At 45.3% G+C, this 20782-nt stretch overlaps 1 protein-coding gene across 1 annotated transcript in view; it reads left to right on the top strand.

Moving 5' to 3' along the window:
• The window catches only part of CDH26 (cadherin 26), a 35637-nt gene extending 15870 nt beyond the window's left edge, over positions 1 to 19767 (top strand). Inside the window, exons 6-17 of the mRNA XM_084645794.1 lie at positions 1249 to 1415; positions 1589 to 1717; positions 5609 to 5794; positions 5981 to 6249; positions 7132 to 7274; positions 8714 to 8947; positions 9617 to 9832; positions 13212 to 13342; positions 15269 to 15337; positions 15965 to 16018; positions 16739 to 16825; positions 17564 to 19767. Coding sequence (XP_084501920.1) covers positions 1249 to 1415; positions 1589 to 1717; positions 5609 to 5794; positions 5981 to 6249; positions 7132 to 7274; positions 8714 to 8947; positions 9617 to 9832; positions 13212 to 13342; positions 15269 to 15337; positions 15965 to 16018; positions 16739 to 16825; positions 17564 to 17755 — 1877 coding nt within the window. The 3' untranslated portion in view covers positions 17756 to 19767. The remainder of the gene's footprint in view (positions 1 to 1248; positions 1416 to 1588; positions 1718 to 5608; positions 5795 to 5980; positions 6250 to 7131; positions 7275 to 8713; positions 8948 to 9616; positions 9833 to 13211; positions 13343 to 15268; positions 15338 to 15964; positions 16019 to 16738; positions 16826 to 17563) is intronic.
• The last annotated feature ends 1015 nt before the right edge of the window (positions 19768 to 20782 follow it).

Raw genomic sequence — 20782 nt, 5'->3', positions numbered from 1 at the left:
GATGTCAATGGCAAAATTCACATTGATTAGTGGGAACAGGTTTAGATCCTTTGTACATAATTCCAATATCCCTTATCTCCATATGTTACACAGTCATTTTCAGCAGTAGAGCTTTCAGTGTTCCTGGCAGGCATTTAGTGGGCTAACTTCTGCTGTAGGACTTGGAAGCTGATAGGGCCCTGCTCCTTACAGGAGGTGCTGAGCATGTTGGAGGATTGGACCCTTTCATCCTTACAGATAAGAACATAAAAGCTGCCATACTGGGTGATATGATGGTCCACCTTGCCCAGTATCATTTCTCTGATAGTGGCCTGTACCAGAGCTTCAGGGGCAATGAAGAGAACAGGATAATTATGGAGTGATCCATCGTGTCTTTCATTCTTGGATTTGGGTAGTCAGAAATTTAAGGTCATCTTGAGTATGGGGTTACATTTCTGACCATCTTGCCAAATAGCCATTGACGGACATATCCTCCATGAACTTATGCAGTTCTTTTTGAACCATGTTATACTTTTGGCTATCAGAACATCCCATGGCAATGAGTTCCACTGGTTAGTTGTGCATTATGTGAAAAAGTACTTCCTCTTGTTTGCATTAAATCTGCTGCTTATTAACTTCATCAGGTGACCCCTGGTTTTTGTGTTGTTTGAAAGGATAAATAACACTTCTCTATTCACTCCTTCCACGCCATTTCTGATTTTATAGATCTCTATCATCCTCCCTCAGTCATCTCTTTTCAAAGCTAAGCAGCCCTAATATTTGTAGTTTTTTCCTTGCATGGAAGCCATCTCTGAACCTTTTCCAGTTCCACTAATGAACCAGATGATAAACAAAAAACAGAATGCGGTGTGCTTGGAAAGAACAGTGATGTGAACACACAGTGCGAGGCTGGCTGGCAGCACTGCTAGGTTAGAAACTAATGAATGTTTTGTAAAGAAATACAGAAATTCAATAAATATCTTTATAGTATAGATCTCTCCTTCAAATTTGTGTCCCTAAATGAGCTAGAGTAATTATAACAGCGGGAGAGGAGGCAGGAGCTGCAGAGGGAGAGAAACATAAGTGGCAAATCTCAGTCCAAATGTGGAGAGAATTTGTGGAGGCACAGAGGAGTCTACTGGATATGCAGAAGGCCTGGGGTAATGAGGGGAGAGGGGAAGTAGTAGAGAGGGATAAAGGTCATTAGGTCCAAGCACATCCCTGTCAGTAGTGAGCTCGTGTAATAAATGCTTCAATTCGTCATCCTAGATGAGCCAGTTTTCCAAGTGACAGCCCTTGACAAAGATGAAGAAGACACGGCTAATTCTCGGGTGACCTATTCTCTTACTACACAGACACCCAATCTGAAAGAGCCCAGATTTAACATCGATCCTACCAGTGGTTTGATAGTGATTTCAGGATGCTTGGATTATCAGGTGAAGTACATAATATGATATATACTTGCCATGTGTAAATTTAGGTTCATATAGGAATCTGTGGAGTAGGGAGAGATTCACAAGTATAAATAGTTTAAAGGATCAATTTTGTAGCAATGACCAGACACTTTTTCCTAACCTATATTTTGGAAGTTAATTAACTTGTTTTTCAGACTGCCAGCTCTTTCAAACTTCTGATCAAAGCCAGAGACCATGGTACCCCACAAATGTCATCTCCTGCAACAGTTAACATTGCCATTGAAGATACAAACAACCACCTGCCTGTGTTTACCAAGGAAAATGTAAGGAAAAAGGGCAGCTACTTTACTGAACCATTCCAAGATGAGGAAATTTCAATCCTGCCAGGTGCCGAATACGCTCAATGGCAAATTAAGAGTGCTTGGCACCTTGCAAGATCAAGCTAAAGTATATATGGATGTGGGTTATTAACACAACAGCACTAAGATTTGGGGGTTGTGATGGATACTCAGCTGAACATGAGTTCCTAGTGCGACACTGTGGCCAAAAAAGCTAATGACATGCATAAACAGGGGAATCTCGAGTTGGAGTAGAGAGATTATTTTGCCTCTATATTTGGCAATGTGTTACTGCTGCCTGAATACTGTATCCAGTTCTGGTGCCCACAGTTCAAAAAGGATGTTGATAGATTGGAGTGGGTTCAGAGAAGAGCCATGACAATGATTAAAAGCTTAGAAAACCAGCCTTTAGTGATAGACTTAAGGAGCTCAATCTATTTGGCTTATCAAAGAGAAGGTTAAGGGGTGATTTGATTACATTCTATAAGTATCTATCTGAGGTAACACGTATATAATAATGGAGTCTTTAGTCTAGCAGAGAAAGGGATGATACGGCTGGAAGTTAAAGCTAGATAAATGCAGACTGGAAATAAGGCATACATTTTTATTGATGAGAGTAACTAAGCATTGGAACAATTCACTCCATTACTGACAATTTTTAAATCAAGATCAGATGTTTTTCTAAAAGATCTGCTCTAGGAATTATTTTGGGCCTGTTATATAGGAGGTCAGACTAGATGATCAGAATGGTCCCTTCTGGCCTCGGCATCTATGAATGGCAATAGAAATCTCATAAGTGTTGACAGGAAGACAATTGACAGGATGTCATCAATTTCAATGGATTCCCGTGTACTGATATTGGCTCCTCTAAAAGTTTTTGTGCCATTTCTGTAATTAGGTGCTATTAAAACAGAATTTACATGTTGTAGAAAAGTGGACTCACTGCTGTCACGCCCTCTTTTGGCTGGGCATGGCATAGCGGGCTCTCCTCATCTGTTACCCCTTACCAACAGCCTCTCCGACCCTGCAGCAGTCTGAGTCTTCTTGTGACTCAGCCCTCTGGCCAGGCCACATTTAGTCCCATGCCTTCTGGAGTAACAGAAAGTCTGATAAACAACGGAGCGGCAGCCTCAAGCCAAGTCTCCGTCCCAAGTCCTAACAAAGTAGTCCTTCCACACGTGGTCTCCAGGACCTTTTCTGGGGGCCAGTGTGAAACCAAGACCCTCCTTCCTCTCTGGGTTCAAGTCTAGGGACCCTGAAGAAAGCAGCCAAGCTCCATCTACTCAGATTCCTTGCTGCTTCCCCAGGACCACTTCCAATCTTAGCCTGTCCACAGACTTTTCCCACCAGCCCCTTTCTGCGCTCACTGTACACTTGCATGCCTCTCAGGCACCCGCTTCTTTCAGGGCTGTGGCTTGTAGGATTCTTCCCTGGAGTTCTTCACCAAATCCCAAACCAAAAGTACATTCTGACTCACTTCCATCTCTCCCAGGCTTGAACGTTCGTCCTTCACAGGTCTTCCCTGGTACTTTACTTTTCAGCTGAACACTGACACCCCAGCGCTGCCTCCCAGGAATCTTGCCTCCATTTTGAGATGCACCACACAGACTAACTCCCCTCCTGCAGCTTTTCCCAATTCTCCTCTCTCCTGACTTCTATCAAACCATTCTCAGAGAGCAGGAACTCCCAGCCTCCTCTCTCCTGGCTCTCCCTCTGAGTTTTCTCAGTCCTGACTCTTTTCCAGGTGGATCTGCTAATTGACCTACTTAGCACCCCTCTTGGTTCCAGCTCCCAGGCTCTTGTTAATCCACTCAGTGCCAGTGTGGGGTTTACATTCTCAAATGCATGTTATAGAGTCAATTAATTTTAATATAGCCAAGAACCGGAAATGTTGATTGTGAACTGCTTACATAAAACAATTCTGGTTGTGATCCATAATGCCTTGTACCCCTGGCTACTTATGAACCCTCTGTATATCCCATTGTAGTAGTTAAGTTTTGCCGAGTTGTTTCTACTGTCAGTTCAGAGGATAAAACTCTCTCTAGTACCAGCAGCAGGGTGCTCTCAGGAGGGGGCTTGCTATGACAGTGGGGCCAATGAACCAAGCTTGCCTAAAGGAAAGTGACTGTTAAAAGGGCTATGGATTAATGAACAATTACCTTAGAATTCTGGAAAAGAGCTCAAACTTATGGCCAGAGTTAGTCTGAGGAAGATCTGATGTGTGATGAGAACCTTGTTTGTGAACTGGACGTGTTGATATGTATCTAGGCTGGTTTCTGAGTAAAGATTATTTTAGGTAGACGTAGTTCCTGGAAGACTCTGGAAGGAGCATAGTGCACAGCCTAGCCTGAGGGCTTTATAAAAAACCCAGAGTGATTTTGAGGAGAGTGGGGCCAGTTTGGGTGCTTATTGTTTTGTTTCAGAATCAGGATCTTCCCTTTCCTTTGTTTTTTTTTCTTCTTTCTTTCTGCTGAGTTACGAGTTTTACCAGGCTGATTACAACCTACTGGCATGCAGGCTCAATGTTATTTGTGTTTAACAATGCATCCTCCACTGTTGTGGATCTGGAAAGCATCAAATGTGTTCTCTGCTGGACCTGAGGCTGGGAGAGAGGCTACCTCGTCCAAGAACTAAGGAAGTCCAGAATTCTTCTCCTGAAGCAGGCTTCCTGCCCTCTAAGGGACCAGAAATACTCTTCTGCTTGAGAAGAAGCCATGACTTTAGTCTGAGCTGACAGTAATTATAGCCACCCAATCTGCAACCAGCACGCTGTTTCCATTTCCCCTCTGCTGTCTCCTCCTTTGTTGTTTGGTTTTGGGGAAAGAAATCTGAAAAGTTTATGAGTCAGCTGAGGATTTTAGGGTTCTAGTCCAGTTAATAAGAAAAGGTTAAAACTGGTTTTGTAACTTGCCTGTTCTAGTGAATGAAAGTGGGAGGCTTGACAGGGTATGTGTGGGTATTAAGAAGTTAAGGTGCAGACCAGGAGAAAAGGGTCTTACGTTGCTGCAGTGGCCACAAAGTGCACAAAAGAAACATCTGACTAAGACTTAGCCATGGCAGACCTCTGCCTATGTAATTCACTCTCCCAGGATTGTTTGCTAGAGTTTGAAAGCTTCAGGGCATAGAGCAAAAATGCACCTGTTCCAGCAGGTTTCTGCGTGAGGTTTGGGCTTTGTGGGGGTAAAACATGCTGGTTAAGTTCTATGGTCCTTTGTAGCCATTGTGATTTGTTCACTCCAAATGGGTAACAGGGTTTGTATTTATGTGTGGTTTCAAATGGTATGAGAGGCACTGTGGGGTACATGGGGGTGGAGAAGCTGCAATGGTCTCTGGCAATGGATGGTGCTTTAGATAAGCTCTAGGATACAAGTGTAGATTCTACCACCCTTAGTCACATTGAGTAGGACCTTGTTTCATGAGTAGTTTAATTGATATAAGTGAGTCAGCTTGCAGAGTAAAATGCTATTTTGTGTGAGTAAGGGAGGCATCATTGAGCCCTAAACAAAAAATTAAAATTACCAGCAGAAGATACAGAATCTGATGGAAGTAACTATTATCATGGAGATATTTACACTGTGCAGAATTATGTCCCCACCCAGATCTTCAGAGATTACTCAACCTCAGGCCATATCCACAGAGCCGCTGCCATCCTGGGGAATGGGGTCCTGGAGGAAGCTGTAGGAGAGGCCCTAGTTTTGTGTCTACACTAGAGCTGCACTGCCAAGGAGTAGGACCCTAAAGCTAGGGCAGAGGAACAAGGCCTCTGTGAAGTGGATCTTCAGGGCTTGGAAGTGTGATGGGAACCTGGATTGATAGACTAGTTCAATGTGATGATTCCTGGTTAGACATTGCTGAGACAATCCTCTTTTTTTTCAGTATCAGCTGCAAATTGCAGAAGGCAAAGTAGGGACAGGAGTGTTAAGGCTCCAGGTGGAAGATCAAGATTCTCCAAACACACCTGCTTGGAGAGCAAAGTACAAAATAGTGAAAGGCAATGAAAAGGAACAGTTCATCATTGAGACTGATCCTGAAACAAATGAGGGCATTTTAAGTCTCATTAAGGTAATGTTACTGAAGCCATGGATTTGTTACAATATGGCATTTTGGAGCATGTACAGATTGATTGCAATGTTAGTAGTTGGAGCTGCTTGTAATTTGGGATCAGTTACTGCTCTCACTTTTCGAGAGATGATCTTTCCACAGGAAAAGCCATAATTTCTAATGGAAGCTTCTCTTTGGGGTTTGCAGCCTGTGGACTATGAAGGTGACTCAGAGAAGAGACTTGTCATTTCTGTTGAAAACGAAGAACCTTTATCTTCGTGTCATAAAGGAAAACCGAGGAGCCCTCCTGTATTCCCCATTAGTGCATCTGTGGCTGTGAAAGTCCTAGACACAAATGATGCTCCTGAATTTCACCCTCCCACGCTTGCTTTTCAAAAAGAAGAAGGCGTGAAGCCTGGGACAAGGCTTGGAGTATATTCTGCTGTAGATCCAGATGTGGTGCCAAATAAGATAAAGTGAGTGGAGACACTATAAATTCTGAGCTGGGGAAATTGTTAAGGAACATAAAGGAAAGAGCTTTTTAACTTTAACAAAGAAATCTCTACTTAGTGCAGCTGTTCTAAACTGTATATTGGATCACTAGACTGACTGGATACAGCCAACCCTCCAGACTTAGGGCTTGTCTACACGACCCACTGGATCGGCGGGCAGTGATCGATCCAGCGGGGGTAGATTTATCGCATCTAGTATAGATGCGATAAATTGATCACTGAGTGCTCTCCTGTCGACTCGGGTACTCCACCAGAATGAGGAGTGCAAGCGGAGTCGACGGGAGAGTGAGTGAAGACACTGCGGTAAGTAGATCTCCGTACGTCGACTTCAGCTACACTATTCAAGTAGCTGAAGTTGCGTATCTTAGATCGATCGCGCATGGTAGTGTAAACAAGTCCTTAGACAGGAAATATCTAGTTCTGCTTTTGAAAAAGTAAAAAGAATGATTCAAATCATACAGTGCTTGCTTGGTCAAAACTCCCATTGACTTCCTCACAATTGAACTGGAATGGAGACTAAACTATCGTCTCACCCTTAACAGTGGTCCCTCCAGGCTCTTAGGTGAGGCATATTAGCACTGGTGTGGGGAATCTTGCATTGCCACCAGCTACACTGCAAATGTTTTGGCTGATAAAAAAAATTGAGTCCCTAGTGAAGCCACCCCACCTCATCACTTTTCATCAACAAGAAACATTAAACAAACAAACAAACAAAAAAGTAAAGTCCCAGAGTGGAAATACCTGAGGCTTAAAAAGATACCAGGAGATGTAATGGAGCTTTTATTTGAGTGCCTAAGACATTTAAATAATTGTGTGGCCTTGGGTTTTTTGTCTTGTTTTGTTCAGATACAAACTAGTTCATGATCCGTCAGGGTGGGTGACTGTTGATGAGAACTCTGGCATTGTTACTGCTGTGAAAGAACTTGATCGGGAATCCTCCTATGTGAACAACAGTGTTTACCTCATCATTGTTCATGCCATAGATGATGGTGAGTTTCTGCTCAGATGGTAGCAAATGAGACAGTTTCTGAGTATGTGCTGTGAGTGTTAGCATCACTGTAGAGAGGGAAAAATAGTCCCCGTAGAGGAAGAGTGGGGATACTCAAGTCAGTTGCACAGTGATAAGGTCTTCAGTTGTTGATATGTGTCTGAAAGGGCTTGTCTACACTGGCAATTAACAGCGCCAGTGTAAACAGTGCCCCAGCGCTGGGAGCTACGCCCCTCATCGAGGTGGTTTTTTTAGAGCGCTGGGAGAGCTCTCTCCCAGCGCTGCACCGCGACCACACCAGGCATGTTAAAACGCTGCCGGGGCAGGGCTTTAGTGTTGCCAGTGTAGACTAGCCCTAAGTCTGTCTTTTCAGGACTCCCTGCTTGTTTTGTATCCAGAATGCTGCTCATTTGCATATTTATTCGGAGGATCAGATTTTCAGTGACTCCTGTCAAATTCTCCACGCACATGTGTGAAGGATAAAGGCACAACTACCATCACAATATGGCAAATAAACATTCAAAGAAAAGAAATTTCCCAACACCCTCCCGCTTAAACCCTTCCTGCTCTAAAATGAGCTCTACTCTGTCTCCTAATCAGTGCCTCAAGTGAGCACCTGGGAAAACAGGTCAGACTTGTATTGTGCCCTAAAGTTCACCAGATCTGAGCTCTAGAGGACCAAGGGAACGTGACAAGTGGAGGCCCCCCTCAGTGAGAACGGCCCGCTTCTACCCTCGCTTAGCAGACAAGGTTGCTGTCAGCTCAGGCACCTCAGATGATTGTAACTGTGTTGGGATCTTACAGGGGGAGAGGTAGGGCATTGCAGGTCTCAATCGACACCTCTGATTTCACCCAGACACTAATCTGCTGCAGTACAGGTGATGGATTACAGGGTAGGGCAGTGCTACAATCCCTCATGTACTGATGGGAATGCAGGCACAGAGATGGACTGACTTGTCCAAGCTCACACAAGAAATCTATGGCAGAGCAGGTGTCCTAAGTACTGCACCCTCCACCTTCCTTTTGTACTTCCTTCTGTAATCTCATAACTGGGGCAGGAGATTGGGGGAATGAGAGAGAGGATATGTTCTAGTCCTGACTGTGACCTTGCTGTGTGCCTTTGGAAATGCATCTAACTCCTTGGTATCTCCCCTAAGAAGAAGAGGAAGATGATATGTATCTACTTGACAGAAGTATCAAGGGTTAATTGATTATTCCTGGCGAATTGATTATTACTAATAAAGCATATTCTCAGGTCAAAGACACACTATGAAATGACTGACCATGAATCTGAGTGGAGGATCAGTACAGAAAATCCTAATGTCCTTACATCTTGCTAATGTATTTACTTATACAGGGACTAATAGGAAACGAATTGGGTGGGGGAATCATGTCAGACTCTTGCCAATATCTTGGCCAAGCTCTGTTTTCTCCACCTAGGCGTCCCGCCAAAGACGGGCACTGGTACCATTCTGCTCTATCTGTCTGACACCAATGACCGCATGCCAACATTAGTTACACGTTCCTTGGAAGTTTGTGACAAAGCGAGACTGACTCCTCTCATCGTAAAGGCGGAGGATGACGACTCCCATCCGTTTTCTGGTCCTTTTACATTTAAACTCGCTGATGACTCAAAAAATATAAAGCAAAACTGGAGATTAGGAAAGAGTTTTGGTAAGTTCTTCCTCCAACACACGCTGTGAAACCCCTGCTCACTTCGTCAGCCTGTCACCGTTTAACACAGGCATAGTCATATTTACCATCTGTTATTTATTCTCACTTCAGTGTTTTCAGTTCTGCACTCCTACCTCGGAATAGATTCAGAGTAAGTCCACTCTCACTTCAGTGGAGTCACTGGAGTAAACTGAGGTCAGAATCTGTCTTTTAATACAATTGTCCATGATTATAGGCTCAATAGGATTTTGTACCATTCAACTTCCTGCTTTGAGGCCTCTAAAATCTCACATATGGCAAGAAACAGTTTTCTGCTGGGATCATTGACACCGTCACTGTGGAACTGAAAGCATTACACATATTGGAAAGTGATCTATTTTATTGGATAGCGTTATCAGGTACAGGCAGGCACTAAAGAACTGGCACATGCAGTTATCCACTTTGTGCTCGCTGTCTGGGTAGCGGTGTGTGCAAATTAAACACCAAATAGTGAACCTAACCTCACTGACATTCTGTCCCTTTGTGCTTCCAATCAATTTCCCCACTCAGTTTGTATAATTCAGAAGGGCTCAAAATGGAAAAAAGCCACTCCTCCATCAACACTGTGCTTTCAGGCTGTTTATTGCTTTTTTATGTAAGGCTCAGGAGTTCTTGCCTTTCTTCTTTTAGGTGACTCAGTTGAACTTTTAATGTTGAGAAGCCTCCCACGTGGCAAGTATTTGGTGCCTCTCCTAATTCTGGACAGGCAGGGATTTTCAATGAAGCAGAATCTGTCTGTGAGGCTCTGCCATTGCCCAGATGGACGTGTATGTGAAGAACCGAACTCCGTGTCAGTGAGTCTTGGCGCCATTGCTGTGATTTTGGCAGCTCTCCTGTTATTTCTAGGCAAGATACCTCCTAAAATTTACCCCTCACTTACTCATCACCTGGGTATAAGACCTCATGGGAGCTGCAACCTATTAATATGTGGCATATTGCACCTGCCTTTAAACGAAACAAGTGGCAGTAAAATGGCCATTTGACTCTCTCAATATGTGTGAGTGCTGTAGCGGTGGAACTAAATAACTGCTCTTTTGTGTCACCACTATTCAGTAGTCTTATTACATTCTGGAGCCACCTTTGCCTTGCAGTGGGAACCATAGCTGTGCTCGTGTAATGACCACTGCAGTCTTCATCTCCAGCAACCAAGAGAATAGTCTGCTAAATGATTTGGCAGAAATGCCATGATGTGCAGCACAATGGCAGATGATATCCAGTGCTGACAAATGAAGGGTAATGGCTCATATGGATGGGGAGGGGGCACTCTAAATTAACTGTAGCATCTTAGGAGAAGGACCTGGGCTTTATTGTGGAGAGCTCAATGGAAACCTGGGTCAGCATGCAGTCATGATCGGAAAAGCAAACAATATTCGGCTGTATGAAGAGTTGGTTAGAGAGTAACACAGTCAGTTCTACAATGGCATCACACAGAGAGCTTGGACACTTTCATCTGGAATAGTGTGTTCGTCTCAAAAATATAATGAAAACAGAAAGGGTCCAGAGATGAGCAGTGGAAATGAACAGTCCTGGAAAGTCTTCCATCTGAGGAGAGAGTGAAAAGCTCAGGGCTGCGTATTTTAGAGAGGAGATGAGATGAAGGCGGAGTGTGAAATGTATGTCACATGCTCCTGCTGACCCTTTCTCATATTAGTATGAGGGGACATCCAACGAAATGGAAAGGCAGGACACTTGAAATGGATAAAAGGGAATTCTCTCTTTTACAGCATGTAGTTAACCTCTGGAACTCACTGCCACTGATATCGTTGAGGCCAAGAAGAATTCTGTAGGGAGAGAGAAAGTTTCAGTAGAATATAGGCACCTATAAGGACAGTGAGAAGATTCCTGGATGAAGTTAAAACGTATAAGGATAAAACTTTTGGCATTCGCCAAGCCCTAATTAATTGGGAATAGATATGCAGTGTTGTTGTAGCTCTGTCAGTCCCAGGATATTAGAGAGAAAACACGGATGAGGTAATATCTCTTGTTGGGCCAACTTCTGTTGGTGAAAGAGCCGAACTTTTGACCTTACACAGAACTTTTGTTGAGGTCTAGGAAACATACGGAATGTCACAGCTAAGTACAAGGTGGAACAGATTGTTTAGCCTAAGTTAACACAGATTTCAAGGGACCTCCCATCACAGGGGGAAAGGAAAAGTGGGGGAAACTGGGAGTGGGGTAGGTTTTGTTGGTGGGTTAGAGATTGTTTTAATAAACCATACATCCAGTGTCTCTGTTCAATCCATGATTTTTAGTGTCTAGCAAAGTTATGAATTAAAGCTCCCAGGCTTGTCTTTAGATGGTGTTGTGCAGGTTTTCTTCGCAGATGAGGACTGAGAAGTCAGGTATAGCGTGATCACTTTGTGAAAGTAACCCCTTTTTTTTGGGCATAAGCTTTCATCCGATGAAGTGGGTTTTAGCCCACGAAAGCTTATGCCCAAATAAATTTGTTAGTCTCTAAGGTGCCACAAGTACCCTTCATTTTTTTTTTGCTGACGCAGACTAACACGGCTACCACTCTGAAATTTGTGAAAAGTGTTATTACTGAGCATTTTAGTGCACTGAATGAGGTATACGACATATTATGATATCAGTGGAGGTAGGGGTTGATCATTGCAGCAGCGGAGATATGTCTGTGGGTTTTGCATCTGTTCTGACAGGGTCTGGTGCAGCTGTGAGTTGGTGTGTCCTAGTCTGTGGGGATCTTTCTTCTGATGATGAGCTTGGAGAGGCTGGGGGATTGTTTGAAGGCCAGAAGAGGGCTTTCAGGAAAGATTTAATTTAGGATGGGGTCCTACTGAGTATGGGTTGTAGTTATTTGATGCCTCTTATGGATTCCAGTATGGGTGGTAGGTGACAGGAAGGGTTGTGTGGTCAGAGGGTGTTTTATTTCTGTATTGAAGCAGGTTCTTTCTGGGCGGGTTCAACGATGTGATCCTCCTCTCTGGTGGAGTGTTCTTGTTTGGTGAAGACAGTTTTCAGTGCGTTAAGGTGTATATCCTGGACTTTCTCCTTGGAGCATATTCTGTAGTATCTGAGTGCCTGGCTGTAGATAACAGCTTTCTTGGTGTATTTGAGGTGGTTGCTAGATTTGTGGAGGTAATCTGTGGATTTCTTGTACATAGTTGTCTGTAGGGTTCCATTGCTGAAACTGACTCTGGTGTCCAGGAAGTTGATGCTAGTGCGGGAGTGTTGCAAAGAAAGTATAATGGACAGATGGTGGCTGTTGAAGTTGTGGTGGAAATCTATGAGCGAGTTTAAGTCATTTATACAGAGGATGAAAATATTATAGACATATCTTAGGTTTATCAGTGGTTTTCTGATGCATTTGTCCAGAAACTCTTCTTCAAGTGGCCCATGAAGAGGATGGCATATTGGGGAGCCATCCTAGTACCCACGGCTGTTCCTATGGTTTGGGTAAAACATTTGTTGTTGAATGTAAAGTTGCTATGGGTCAGGATGAAATGGATGAGTTTGGCAATGGGTTCAGGTTGGAGATCTGAGTGTTGTCCAGTGGCAGCGATGCTGTCATTGTGGGGGATGTTGGTGTACAAGGAAGTGACATCCATGGTGGCAAAGATGGGGTCCTGAGGGAAATTGTTAATGTTGTGGAGTTTGTGGGTTGGTTGTGTCCTGGAGGAAGTCTTTTTGTGTGGTGACTGGTTTGAAGATGGTTTCTAGGAGTCTCAGTATTCCTTCACTGAGAGTACTGTTGCCAGATATGATGGGTTGGCCTGGGTTCCCTTGTTTGTGTACCTTGGGAAGCATGCAGAAGGTCCCAGTGGTGGGTTCTCTGGGGATGGGTTTGTAGAGTTTCTCTTGAAGTTGTTTGGGGAAAGGATTTGATGATATCCGTAAATTCCTGGGTAAACTGTGGTGTGGGGTCTTCTTTGAGTTCTTCATAGTAGGTGCTGTTGGAGAGTTGATTAGACAGAAATTTCCCATAGCGGCAGGTTACTCCACAATTGCCTGTTGTGGGGTTTCTTGCACCTTCCTTTGAAACATCTGGAGCTGACCATTGTCAGTGACAGGATGTTGAGCTAGCTGGACCCCTGGTCTAGTCCAGTCTGATGTTTTCTATGTCACCATTCATTCATTCATGTTTCAGAATAAAAAAGATCTGAAATCTGATCTCTATATTCATAGAGCTCAGTGAGGTGCCTGTGGGGCTGCTTTGAAAGGCTGTGAGGTGTCAGTGGCAATTCTGGTCATTCTTTTCCTGTTTCAGTGGCAGGCTGTCTTCTGCTGCAGTGTTCACGTGGGTCTGAAAGCAGGAAAAGCCAAGCCAATCTCCCTTTTGAAGAAGGCAACCAGACTTTAATCAAGTACAATGAAGAGAGTGAAAACTTTTTGTCTCAGGTGAGCAACTGAGCATGTATCCACCTTCCTATTGTGAGCATCCTGCCAACTCGATACCTGTCTGCCCAGATTATCAACCACCTGGTCTTATCACTCATGTCACCTGTCACTTGGTGTTGAGCAGAACACTCCTCCCTTTCTCAGCAGAATGTGGCAGGAAAATGACCATCAGTATTACCATGGAGTCATAGACAGTCCCCATAGAGTCTCCAGTCTATCTTGCCACCCAGACAAACTGGACTTTGTGATTAAAAGGTCACAAATCAAAAATACACCACATCAGGTTGCTCCCAGTCCCAAGAGACCAGTCACTTACCCCATATCAATAGGTACTCCAGATCATACACCAAAGACAACACTGGCAGCCAATTCTATAGTCAACTAACCACACCGCCAGTTTCCCAAAAGTCTTCTCAGGATACCCAGATTGTCTCATAGAATCATAGAATATCAGGGTTGGAAGGGACCTCAGGAAGTCATCTAGTCCAGTGGTTCTCAAAGCCGATCCACCGCTTGTTCAGGGAAAGCCCCTGGCAGGCCAGACCGGTTTGTTTACCTGCCGCGTCCGCAGGTTAGGCCGATCGCAGCTCCCACTGGCCACGATTCACCGCTCCAGGCCAATGGGGGCTGCGGGAAGGGCGGCCAGCTCTTCCTTTGGCCTGCACTGCTTCCCACAGCCTCCATTGGTCTGGAGCGGTGAACCGCAGCCAGTGGGAGCCGCGATCGGCCGAACCTGCAGACACGGCAGGTAAACAAACCGGTCTGGCGTGCCAGGGGCTTTCCCTGAACAAGCGGCGGACCGGCTTTGGGAACCACTGATCTAGTCCAACCCCCTGCTCAAAGCAGGACCACTCCGCAACTAAATCATCCCAGCTAGGGCTTTGTCAAGCCTGACCTTAAAAACCTCTAAGGAAGGAGATTCTGCCACCTCCCTAGGTAACCCATTCCAGTGCTTCACCACCCTCCTAGTGAAAAAGTTTTTCCTAATATCCAACCTAAACCTCCCCCATTGCAATTTAAGACCATTACTCCTCGTTCCATCATCTGCCACCACTGAGAACAGTCTAGATCCATCCTCTTTGGAACTCCCTTTCAGGCAGTTGAAAGCAGCTATCAAATCCCCCCTCATTCTTCTCTTCTGCAGACTAAATAATCCCAGTTCCCTCAGCCTCTCCTCATTAGTCTGTGGCGATCTCTGCTTTGCATCTGGTACACTTCTCTGTACTCCAGAGATCAAGGATCTTTTCTTGAATCCATCTTTAATAGCTTCTGACACAAAACAAGCTGACAGTGTCTCTACCCATTTGGGCTTTTCCTCTGACAGTGAGTAAGGAATGAATTTTGAGTCATTGACCTCCAGTCATCACATACTATGGCCACTTGCTTTGAAATTAGCACTTTTCTGTTAAAGTCCTTCATTAGCATTCCACAAAGCTTCTTTGAAGGGTTATTTAGTTACAGGGGTATTTACAATGTAAATGTTTGCTATTACATTATAACAGGCTACAGATAAGTTAAAAAAATGCATGTAACATCCCATTTTCATAATGCTTAAACACCAAATACATTCTTATACATTTAACAATTACTTTGATCAATACTAATACACAAGTGAATTGACGTGGGGCTTTGGCATGAGCTGGCACCTGGTCTGCCAACATCACAGATGTGCCTAACACGCGGCCTATGACATGAACCGCAGTGAAAAGAATAACTTAAGACAGCCCCTATTTGAAAATAATAAACCTTTAACTAAAATGAGATTGCACTGCCATTCGAAGCACTGTGCTTAGTCACTGATCATTGTCTGAGGCTGACGTTTCTCAAGATTAGTCTCCATTCAGAATAAAACTATTTCCCCTTACAAGATTCTTACCTGTCCAGCCGGATAGTTTAGCAATGTGAGATTGTTGTTTGTCATTGTAGGATGTAAATGTAATGGCACCATCTCCCTCCCTTACATCCAGTCGAGGACACTGTGACCAAGGTCTATGTGTAAGTACACTCTACAAACTAGCATAGAGTATTTTGTGTGTGTGTGGGTGTTGGGTGGGCGGGGGGGATGAGAGGTTAACTGTGGTGGGTTTTATTAACCCAGGGATCTCAAACTCGAATCACCAGGAGGGCCACATGAGGACTAGTACACTGGCCTGAGGGCCGCATCACTGACACCCCCCGCCCCCGCTGCCCCCGGCCCCATCCCCATTCCACCCCTTCCATGAGGATCCACCCCTGCACCACCTCTTCCCACTCCTTCCCCATCCCCATTCCAGCCCCTTCCCGAAGTCCCCACCCCAACTCCACCCCCTCCCTGCCCCTATTCCAACCCCTTCCCCAAATCTCCACCCCTGCCCTGCCTCTTCTCCGCATCCTCCCCTGAGCACACAGCTCCCTGCTCCTCCCCCGTCCCTCCTGGAAAGCACTAAGTGCCGCCAAACAGCTGTTTGGCAGTGGGAAGTGCCTGGAGACAGGCAGAGGAGCGGGGACGCAGTGCGCTGGAGGGAGGGAGACCGGGGGAGCTTGGTGGCCTGCAGGAAATAACCGCGTGTTTGAGACCCCTGTATTTACCCCTAATAACTTTCCTGGAATCATGCAACAGTTCCCTGTTTTTAATTTTTAAAGGGTGCCAGCACAATGGTCCAGTCCAGACCAGTAAGCGGCAACCACAGTTCCCATGTAAGTAGAATGCCTTTCACTGTGTTATGCTCACTAATGGGCTCCACAAACTATCTCTGTCTGGGGACAGGTTAAAAAAAATGCAAAGCATAACGCCTTTATTTGGATAGCATAACCCTGAGTTGGTAAACTTCACTTAAAACACTAGGCCTTTGTGAGTAAGGACTACTTGTGTGAGTAAATATTGGCAGGATCAGGTCCTGCCTTTGGTGTCTTTAACTAAAAGGAATGCAGTGAATTCTTTTGATTCACCATGTTTATGATAGTCGTCCCAAAGGACCAACCAAGACTGGGGCCCCATCGTGCTTGGTGCTGTACAAACACAGTGTAGCAGATGGTGCCTGCCCAGATGAGCTTGCAATCTAAATAGACAAGACACGTGTAACGCCGACAGACCCCTGTCATCAGCAGGCAAGATCGAACCGGGGACCTCTGGAGTTTAGTACATGAGCCTCTACTGCATGAGCTAAAAGCCAACTGCCTGTTAGCTAAGGCTGTAGAGCAGACTCATTTTTACCCCTCTCTGTCGAAGTGGTCTTGGTGCCACTAGATGGGACAGGACACCACACCTAGGAGGTGTGTGGGTTACACATGCACAGGAGAAATGGCTATACCATACAGTGAGTGCCGAGGAATTTGTTCAGACCAGAATGACACTTGTAAAATCTTGATGCAGGGGCTATGGCCTTGCCGAGGTCCAAGGGTTTGTCTCTCTTTCAGGGGGTCCAGTATTCGAGGCACGTGGAAGCACTCCACAGAAGACCCCGCAATGAGATGGTACGAACAGCGGGTGACATGTTGAATCAGGTAGGGAATGGCTGGTTTGGAACGCCGTGGTATTGTCCGTGGGTCCTGGCTGTGGAGCACGGGCTGCCGTGGGAACTTTCCACTTTGGCTGAAGCCGCTCGTAGGGGAGACACACCTGCCGGGAATGGCAAAAGGGGCTAGGGTATGTAAAACGGGCATTAACTCGCAGCAGAATCCAAACCCCTGGCTAGGAGCAAGGTACAGAAGTGGGGGGAGTGTGAGGAGGGGCTACTTACAACGCTCTCTGAGCCTTTGCTGAAGAGTTCGTGTCTCCAGCACTTCTTTCTGTGCCATTCTGGTCACCTACAAGTTACCTGGACACTTGTCTGTCCGTCACATGTGCACCTTTTCCTTTCGGGACAGGCACTGGGCACTGCAGTGCTTCCCATTGCAGGTGCATAGGTAAAGCCAGGTTCCTTGCTCTTTCCGTTCTGTACTGGCGGGGGAACTTGTAATTTTTCATGCTTTTTGTATTTCTTATGATAGCTTCCCTGTGCTATTCTATTGCAGCGCTGCTCCCAGGGCGCTCTTTGGCATAGCCGATGTGCCTGTCTGCATACTGTGCCTTAAAGGGGCTGGCTGGTTGGGTGGGAGTGACGAGTATTTCTTATAGTATCACCATGGGACTTCTTGCTGACCTGCTACTTATGATGAATCCCACTGGTTTCCAAAGGGGTGTGAAAGACGGAGTCTCCAGGGAGATTTTGTTTTCTTATGTGTTCCCTTTCCCTTCCTCAGAGGCTCTATCACCTCAGCAACCTGGAGGAGAACATGGTCATGTACCAACCTCACATATATGCCGAGGAGGGAAAGCTAGAGATAAGCGGCTCCTTCAGTTCCCTGCTCACTGTTGACGATGAACTGCCCAAGGACTTCTTGGACACCCTGGGACCAAAGTTTGCTGCTTTGGATGAAATCTGCCGGAAATGATTTCAGTCGCAGCCGGTCTCATAGGAACAATGGAATGGTGGGGACCTTTTTCCTCCTGCCCCCATGAGATACAGAAAGACCTGTCATTATTATCAGCCTTCCCTTGTTTTGCCAGCGCTGAATATTGTGTCTTCATCTTCTGTGTGGAGGGGCTAGGGCAGCCCACGAATTGGAATGTCGGAGGAAACCAGGTCACCAATTGTTTGGGCCCTGTATCATTCTTGAGTCCTGCAGGTATTTGATCTCACCCCTCAGAGACCTAGAGATTGAAATAATCTAGAAATATGAAGGTGTTTTAAAATCCATGGTGTTTGACGCCCATGTAGGGCTGTAGAAATGGATGAAAAGCCACCATCCTGATGATATTTACAGTAGATCTGCTGGGAGTTCAGATCACAAAGCAAGCACAAATTCTGGTAAATGCTAGGTTTTTGATTAATAAGAAAGCAAAGGTTGTTTCCAGCTAGTCCTGAATTTGAGAGGCAGCTGGCTCATCTCCCACCCACAGATGCTGGCTCGCACCCATTTTGTGTGGGCAAAGCCTGTCTTTGTACATTCAAAATAGGCATCAGTTCACTTCTGTGTGTCCAGGCCTGTTGCATAAGCAAGCATGCAGAATCTGGAGGTGGGCCCTGAAAGTTTCCCCTGTATGGCTAGAGAGGAGCAAAGTCCTAGCAGTGGCTCAGTACCTGGGGTGGTTTGCTTTGGCAGAGCAAACAGACGGAAGTGCCCACAAGGTTCCCAACCAGAGCATGCTAACTGAGTAACTTTCTGGCTGCACTGTTCCAGGGACATGCTGAGCTCTTCGCTGGGGCAGATGCATGTTGGTGAAATGGGAATCTTGGTACATGCATAAGATGATCTGAGGGTGCGGGAGAAAGGTCTCTCAAAGATTGCAGTAAAAATACATCCATTCAGTGAAATGCTAGTTTGTCAGAGTGTAATGGACTGGCCAGTGTGTGGGAGACCCACTTGAACGTACATACATGTGTTGCCTCCAGGGTCTGGAGACTCACAGGGGATATATCAGCAGCCAGTCAGGGGAGTAGGGGATTCTCCTTCAGCTCCTGTTGGATAGCCTGTATGTTGGGAGCAGGAGGAACAAAGCTCTGATCTGTGCTGCTTGGTGCAGCATGGCTGGTGGTTGATTGCTGCGGGTATGTGACTTGTTACAATCTGACAACAGTGAGCGCAGAACTTAGTCTTGTTATGGACAGATGAGCACAGCGTCTTGTCCTGTCTGAACAAGGATCTGCCTGGGTGGGGAACATGTAACTCTTTTGGGGCAGGTGACTTTCTGAGTCTGGAAGTGGATTTTAATTGACACTAGTGAGTTTGTTAATGACTTAGATGTTTTCTTTTGTACATATACTTTGGGGAGTCTTGTTGGGAGATAACCTCATATGTTCACACACACACACACACGTATGTATACACATATATAAATATGTTGTAATACGTTATAGGCTATTTGAGGCCTTGTGTGAGTGAAGTGCGCTTGACATGAGTACGTGAGTTGTGTGCTGGCAACAGAAGCAAGGATTTAAGGTTGTGAGCGGCCAAGGACTGTTCGTGTGAAACAATTTGTTGTGTCCAGGGGAAAGATAAAGAATCAGCAGAAAAGGGAATAACAGTGGTGGTGTTGTCATAGCAATGTATCCGTTAGAGCCGTGGACAAAAATTGGGGGAAATGAAACACCTTGGATTATGCCCAGGATGGAGTTGTGGGTGAAAGGCCCAGTGAACAGAAACAAAGGGCTGTTGACATGATGGAATGGACTATACATCTATATACATCTGTAACTTGGAGTCAGACATCGATCCAGAGCCCTAATTTTGAAGAGGTGTGCAAGCCTGCTCCCCATGCCTTGATTGATTGGAGCGGACCTCAACTGGCCATTGGGACTTGGTTCTAATCTTCAGACTCTGGTGCAGTATGTTTAGGGTGTGAATGTGGAGTGAGTGAGATTTATATTGTAACCAATAAAAGTATTTAGAGTATTATATACGAACACTGTGTCCAGTATCTGCCTGCTCCCCTATCCTGTAGAGAGGCCTCTATCAGAGCCTAGCAGTCTGAATCGGGCTTTTTATGTATCTAAAATAAACATATGCTCCTGCTCGTGCACGACCCCTGACCTCCTCTCACAAGTGCCCCCATGTGGAATTCTCTTCTGCTTGATACCCACCCAGGTCCACCTTTGTTACACTTCAGGGCAAGACTCAACCCTTTATGTTCCTGTTCACATTGTCCTGTGTCTTTATGCTGTTTACTCTAGGTCCGACTGTCCTGCACACCTGCTGGAGAGGGTGCAGAGGGGCCACACAATAGGGACTCAACATCTCACTTCCATTTTGCCAGGGGTTGGCATCTTCTGTTTACAAATCTGTTTCTCAAATTCCCATCCGGTTTTAGCACCAGGTGACAGTGGAGTGGACTTGAAGTGAACACCATATGCTAGCACACCTCTGTGTCGCTTTGCAGAGACTCAATTTCTACCAAACGTGGGCATATCACTAAATGAAACAGCCACAGAACATAATGGCTGGCTACTTTGCTATAGGGCTTTTACACACACCCATTTCTGTGTTCTTGATTTAAGCTTTTCTATCCTCTTATCTAGTCTCATGAGTCATAGAGATAATGGCTCAGTGGTGTTGTGTCTCATTCAGAGCTTCAGTCTGCTGCAACACTAAGTGCTAAAAAATAAAACACTATGTCATGGTAGTATGTTACCCCTATAAATCCCAGGCCTCTTGTTGATGTTCCTACACTCACTGCTTGCACCTCTGCAGCAAGAGAGATCATCTGTTATCTGGAAAACCCATCTTTATAGTGAGAAACAAAAGGAGCGCAAACTAGTTACCTTATTAAAGAGAGCATAAGCAATGACTTGATCACAGTCAGGCATTATCTGACACCAAAGAACCTTTTTAATCTGGCAGACAAAGGCAAAAGAAGAGCCAGGGGCTGGAAGTCAAAGGCAGCAGAAGTCAGACGGGGAATAAGACACCGTTTTGAACAGA

Source organism: Lepidochelys olivacea, assembly GCF_965140295.1.
Source record: "Lepidochelys olivacea isolate rLepOli2 genome assembly, chromosome: 13".
Lineage (NCBI taxonomy): Eukaryota > Metazoa > Chordata > Testudines > Cheloniidae > Lepidochelys > Lepidochelys olivacea.
The sequence above is the reverse complement of the archived record's forward strand: the minus strand, read 5'-3'. Positions and strand labels throughout refer to the sequence as shown.